General features: G+C 36.9%; 1 protein-coding gene across 1 annotated transcript; it reads left to right on the plus strand.

Annotated features, from left to right (window-relative positions):
• The first annotated feature begins 899 nt into the window (after nt 1-899).
• Nucleotides 900-3,326, plus strand: LOC129307140 (F-box/kelch-repeat protein At5g15710-like). The gene is made up of 2 exons (XM_054948021.1): nt 900-1,123; nt 1,429-3,326. The coding sequence occupies exon 2, from the start codon at nt 1,450-1,452 to the stop codon at nt 2,764-2,766; it is 1,317 nt and encodes a 438-aa protein (XP_054803996.1). The 5' UTR covers nt 900-1,123; nt 1,429-1,449; the 3' UTR covers nt 2,767-3,326.
• Nucleotides 3,327-6,058: the final 2,732 nt, after the last annotated feature.

Genomic DNA, 6,058 nt, shown 5'->3' on the forward strand with positions numbered 1-6,058 from the left:
CCTTTTTATTATTTGAAAACTTTAATCCTGCACAGCCACTTGAACGTTAGTGGAGCCCGGCAGCGAAATGGACTACCAGTAGTGGGCCCCCATCTTCTAACTCTATGCTTTTCTCGAAAGAAATCGTATTAACAAGTTTTCAAAATTGAAATGCATCAATATCCACCGTCCGATAAATTCATTCATTCGCCCAGCCATGCCATTTGGCTCGCTGTCATTTTACAGTTACATAATACTTAAGTAAAATAATTCTGGTCTGAATAATTTGATTTGACCTTATTTTATTCCTATCACAGATTCACAGTTGTTCACTGTTTGGTATGTATTGTTTTTTTTTTTTAATATTTATGCATAGACTTTGAAGATGAATTCGTAAATTGTAACTCAATATTTTGTACAAAATTTAAGATAATTTATATACAATTTATTTATAACTAATATTCCTTCAGTTTGAAAATATAAGTTTTTTTCAAATTAAATATTTAAAAATATAGGATATTTTTAATATAAAATTAATAATTTTTTTAAATACTCATAATTAATAAATTATTTAACCATTCACATTAAAATTATGTATATTATTAAATAAGAATAAATATAAAAAAATATTGTTATTTTATATATAAATTGAGTGAAAATATGTCATACTTGCTAAAAAAGGTTGTAATAAAGATTAGAGCATTTTTGTTTGGTCTCAAACGAGACCAGAGACCTCTAAATTAATTAATAAACAACAAAGCAATTTATTAATTTTATATTTATATATACGTAAGAATTATTAATGAGAAATGATTCAATATATACCTTTTTTTGAGTAAGTAGATTAAAAAAAAAATTGTTGATTAATCACCGAGAATTCTACTTCTGTTCTCACTGGACAATATCCGAGAACGCCGTTTCCAATCTTCTCTCTCTGTTCTGCACTTTGTCAAATAATGACAAAGTAAATCAAATCCAAGGGAAGCAAAGCTAGCAAAAGGAGTCACGGAGACATACCGAACAGGCACTACCCTGGTTAGGTTTTTGTCGTTCTAATTTCCTCGTCTCCTGGTTAAGACCAAACTTTGTCTAGCTCTGACAAGCTTTTCTCATCACGGAGAGCTTTGTGACGTCGAAATCCAAGGTAATTTATCTCGAACCTCCACAGCTACAGTCTACCGTCTTCCTTCTCTGGTCCATGACTAGAAAAACTATCTTTTGGTTGAGTTACCTGTGTATCTTGGTGTCAATCGTCATTTTTGGACCGAAATGAGCATTTGGCATCTTGATCTGGATTAGGTTGTTGGAAGTTGCTTGACTAGTTTGAACAAAGGCTTCTAGTGATTTTGCCAATATCTATAATTTCAATCTGAAAAAATTTGTTTGGATGCGACTCAAATAGTGATTATGTCTTAAATATGCATGATTTGAGATATTGGGTTGTTTTAGGACTTCAAGGAAATAGAGAATATGGATTGTAATGGGGATTATGTTGAGTCCCGGCCTGGAGTGTCTAATGCTCAGTCAATGGAAGATGGAGTTCTTCGGGGAGATGAAAGATGCTTTAAGCAAGTTTCGCCTCCAAGGGTTGGTGGTTCGAGGAATACGAGCCCTATGGGTCGTGCAGGGTCCAGGAACACTAGCCCGTCAAGGCAAAAGGTCATTAAGACCAAGCCACGAGGCTTAGACGAGGAAACACTCGCTACATTTGGAAAGGCAGTACATACTGATGTTCAAATGGAGGATAATATATGGGCAATGTTACCTGAGGACTTATTGTACGAGATCTTAGCAAGGGTCCCTCCATTTATTATTTTTCGGCTTCGGTCTGTCTGTAAGCGGTGGTATTCATTGCTTCAAGATAGCAGTTTTCTCCAGTTCCATTCGCGGGTGCCATCTCATGGGCCGTGTCTTCTTACGTTCTGGAAGAACTCACAAACCCCACAATGCTCGGTCTTTAGCTTGCCTCTCAAAACATGGTATAGAATACCATTCACATTTTTGCCTCACTGGGCTTTCTGGTTAGTTGGTTCTTCCGGCGGTCTTGTTTGCTTTTCAGGGCTTGATGGGTTGACATTTAGGACTTTGGTTTGTAATCCTCTTACACAAACATGGAGGACACTTCCAAGTATGCATTATAATCAGCAGAGGCAGCTCATAATGGTTGTTGATCGAGTGGATCGGTCATTTAAATTGATAGCCACTAGTGATATATATGGTGACAAGTCCTTGCCAACTGAAGTTTATGACTCAAAGCTTGACAGCTGGTCAGTTCATCAAATTATGCCAGCAGTTAATCTCTGCTCTTCAAAGATGGCATATTGTGATTCCAGATTGTATTTGGAGACCCTTTCACCACTTGGTTTGATGATGTATCGGATAGACACAGGTCATTGGGAACATATTCCAGCAAAGTTCCCCCGCTCCTTATTGGATGGGTATTTGGTTGCTGGAACCCAGAAACGTCTTTTTCTTGTTGGGAGGATTGGCCTTTATAGTACTCTTCAGAGTATGAGAATTTGGGAATTGGATCATGCTAAAATCGTGTGGGTGGAGTTAAGTAGGATGCCCCCAAAGTATTTTCGCACTTTATTGAGATTATCAGCTGAGAGATTTGAATGCTTTGGACAGGACAATTTAATCTGCTTCACATCTTGGAACCAGGGAAAGGGCCTTCTATTTGACGTTGATAAAAAGGTCTGGTCCTGGATTGGGGGCTTTGCCCTTCAGTCATATAATAGCCAGGTTTGTTTCTATGAGCCAAGATTTGATGCTTCTATATACTAAGCTATGGCATGATGTGGGATGTCCATTCAAATTGACAATTGAGGGGCTTACCGAAAAATTTCTTCCTGACATGGATTTTTGACCATTAAATTCCTTCTAACAATTCAAAATTTATTTTGCAATGGGCTGATTTGTTTATCAGTCAAGTTCTCACAAGTACTACTAAGCAGATTCCTGATCATCAACACTGACTAAGCATCAGAAACAGAATTGAACTGTGCAGAGAGGGTGTCACTATGAATTAGGGTTCTGCCTTTGAAGTACACAATTGAGAAAGGTTGCAAACTTATATACGTGGGATTGGCATGTTAAAAAGGAAGGATGATGTTCAGGGTACAATTAGAAGATATTTTTTTTCCCTGAATAACTGCACACCACTTGGAAATGTTTGTGACAATGAAATTACATATCTTCAAATTTCATTTGTTTTGACGCATTCTGGCTTACCAGTATAATGTAATTTCTTTTAAGCTTGTCTTGGACAATAACCTTGTATGACTTTTCCTGTAAAGGGGTTCGCCCCCACTGGCGGTTTATCAGTGAATCTTTTATTTTTTATAGTATCCTTCTTAGTGATCTCTACTGTAGTACAGGAACTGTTAATGACGAGATAGCTTATTCGACCAGAGTGACTAAGCTACTGTTTCTTGTTGCCATTGATGCGCCCACTCCCCCCCCCCCAAAAAAAAGGAAAAAGAAAAAATTCAAGTACTTTCATATATGTGGAAAAAGCCACTATTCTAGTCTTGTGTGAATATTCACATGCGCAGACATCAAATAATGTTTATCATGTATGTCAAGTCAAGAACAAACTATTGGAATTACTTGCTCCATTTAGCAGGTTTTCTCTAAAATTTCTGACAGATATGGGGATCAGGAAATGATTAATGTGATCCCAGAGTAATGGATGAAAGGTATTAATATAGCTTGGCTGAGATCTCTGAATTGTTAAAAAGCTGCTAATGAAGATTTTTTTGAGTTGGTTTTGGGATTCACGTTTTCTAAATTATGTTATTGTGTGGAAATCTTCACCCACGTCTAATTATTTTGATATACTTTCTACCAAAAACTGCTTGTGGTGATGGGACTACCCCATGTAGTTGTAGCCTAGATTGTATTATGTGTATGCTGTTATTGATTTGGAGGGACGTGATTCTTGATGAATTCTTGCCATATAATATACAATCATTCACTGGCCGGGATTTGATTTTAACAGTCTGACATGGGTGTCCTACATGCAATTGAATCATATCGTTGCATTTACCTTCACTTTGTAGGACCCAAATTTTTCTGTGATTCGTAATCTCAACAAGTGATATTTGGGTTGAACTCGCTGATATCTGGAGTTCATAATATCATTGCCTCAAAATTAAAGACTTTGTGGCTAACACGCTGAACCTGCTTGTAAGATAGATTCACAATGGACTATACCTTGCTTGCTAATTGTATTTTGGAACATCAACAGAAACATGGGATTTATTGCTTGCTAGTTGGGAGAGAGAGATTTTTAGTTCTTATTGCTATCAAGGCATCCATAGAAAGAAGGAATGCTGATTCTCTTTATCATTCTTTTGCTCATGTATCTGTCACTGACTAAGAATCTCCTGAGTTGACCATATGCTAATAGTCTTTCAGGCAGCTACAATGGTGCTTCAGTTCAATTTAGTTTTAATATATTAAACGACAACCATCTAGGTTCTAAGTTGATATCACTTGTGGCATCTCTTTAGCCATCTATTGCCGCAGAACACTCTTAATGAGATTGCTTCTGTTTCTATTAATACTCAGGGAATAGAAGCTCCGTCTTGCTCCTGGAATCTGACTTCAAATGGCCAATTTAATGTCAAATCTTTTTATAATTTCTGTCAATCACTAGATTGGCAAGACACAGCCGTCAATTGGCTGAATATATGGAAACTTCCTGGGGCCCAAAGAGTTAAAACCTTCATGTGGTTACTGGTTGAGGGAAGATTGGTGACTAACACTGAACGCTACAGAAGAAAGATGGCACTTGATTACGAATGCTTATTTTGCCACTCACCAGCTGAATCTATAGACCATATTTTCCAAGGAATGCTCTCTAGCTGCTAATGTTCGGCGAAAGGTGTTGATGCAGGATATGCATGCTGACTTTTATGGGAAGTCTCCAGCAATGGATATTACAAGTCCTACAAAACTCCCATATTGACATTTCCTGGAAAATTGGAATATGCATACTATGTTGGAAATTATGGGAGGCCAGGAATCGCTGCATGTTTGCTGATGAATCTTTCACGAAGGAGGAGTCATGTCCGAGCTCTTGTAGATCATACTGTCAATTTTTTCCACTTTTAAATCTCCGTTATAATTTTGTGTTCTTTGTACTGCTTTTTTGACAGCTTCGGCTGTTATGCCTCGTCTCTTTGTACAGTTTAGTTGATATGATATTCCCTTTTCATTCGGAAGAAAAAAATTGATATCGCTTCTTGTTTTTTTTGGGCCAAAGTATCGCTTGTAGTTTGATGCATGATTTTGAAGGAATATCATATAATACCTCTGATGTATCTTGATTTTTGTCTGAGCTGATCTGGCTTGAACCTAGACAAGTAGACATGCTAAATGGAGTTCAAGGTCAGATGCTTGGATTATTTGACAGGAAAAGCGGATGATTCTCAAATATTAAAAGTAATGTGGTCCTGCACTGACTTTGGTACTTCAAATGAAGTACCAGCTGAAATGACCTTATTAGTAGTGTACCAGAGGATCATAACTCAATGTATATTTCAGACATATGCCATGTGATCTGCAGCTTCATTTATGTACCATGCTTTCATCAGGCATCAGAGGAGACAATATATATGCAAATTATGACCAAATGACTTGTTATGACTGCTCTGTTCAAATCAGACAACCACATTCATACTTGGAATTCTGAACACTTTCCCCCCATTTTGTTTCAAAATTTGTATTTGATTGTGTTATTTTTATTAATCTGTTTGATGAGATTTTTAAAATTTTCCTTATATCTAGGGTTAATGTACGGTTATGTGACAAGCATGTCAGAATCCTAGCCAGCTTTGGCAAGGTAAAAGCAAGGTTCCGCTTGTTGAGTTTCTCTCTCTCAGTTGAACAATACTTGTACAAACCCAAGAGTGAGAAGAAACAAGCAAAGATGAAGTGCAGATTGCTGCGTAGCTTTTTACTAGGGATTCTCTTGGTTACAACCCTGGTGGATTTGTCAGAAAGTGTTTTTTTAGTTAAAATCATCATATCATCATCGTTTATTTTACTTTCAAAATGATCAAACCATAAG

This window comes from Prosopis cineraria, unplaced genomic scaffold, assembly GCF_029017545.1.
Source record: "Prosopis cineraria cultivar Desert tree isolate PC_DT_omini unplaced genomic scaffold, ASM2901754v1 PC3, whole genome shotgun sequence".
Classification (NCBI taxonomy): Eukaryota; Viridiplantae; Streptophyta; class Magnoliopsida; order Fabales; family Fabaceae; genus Prosopis; species Prosopis cineraria.

Bases quoted from the DNA above. Each gene is read 5' to 3' on its own strand.
- LOC129307140 (XM_054948021.1), top strand. From the start codon at position 1,450: ATGGATTGTAATGGGGATTATGTTGAGTCCCGGCCTGGAGTGTCTAAT.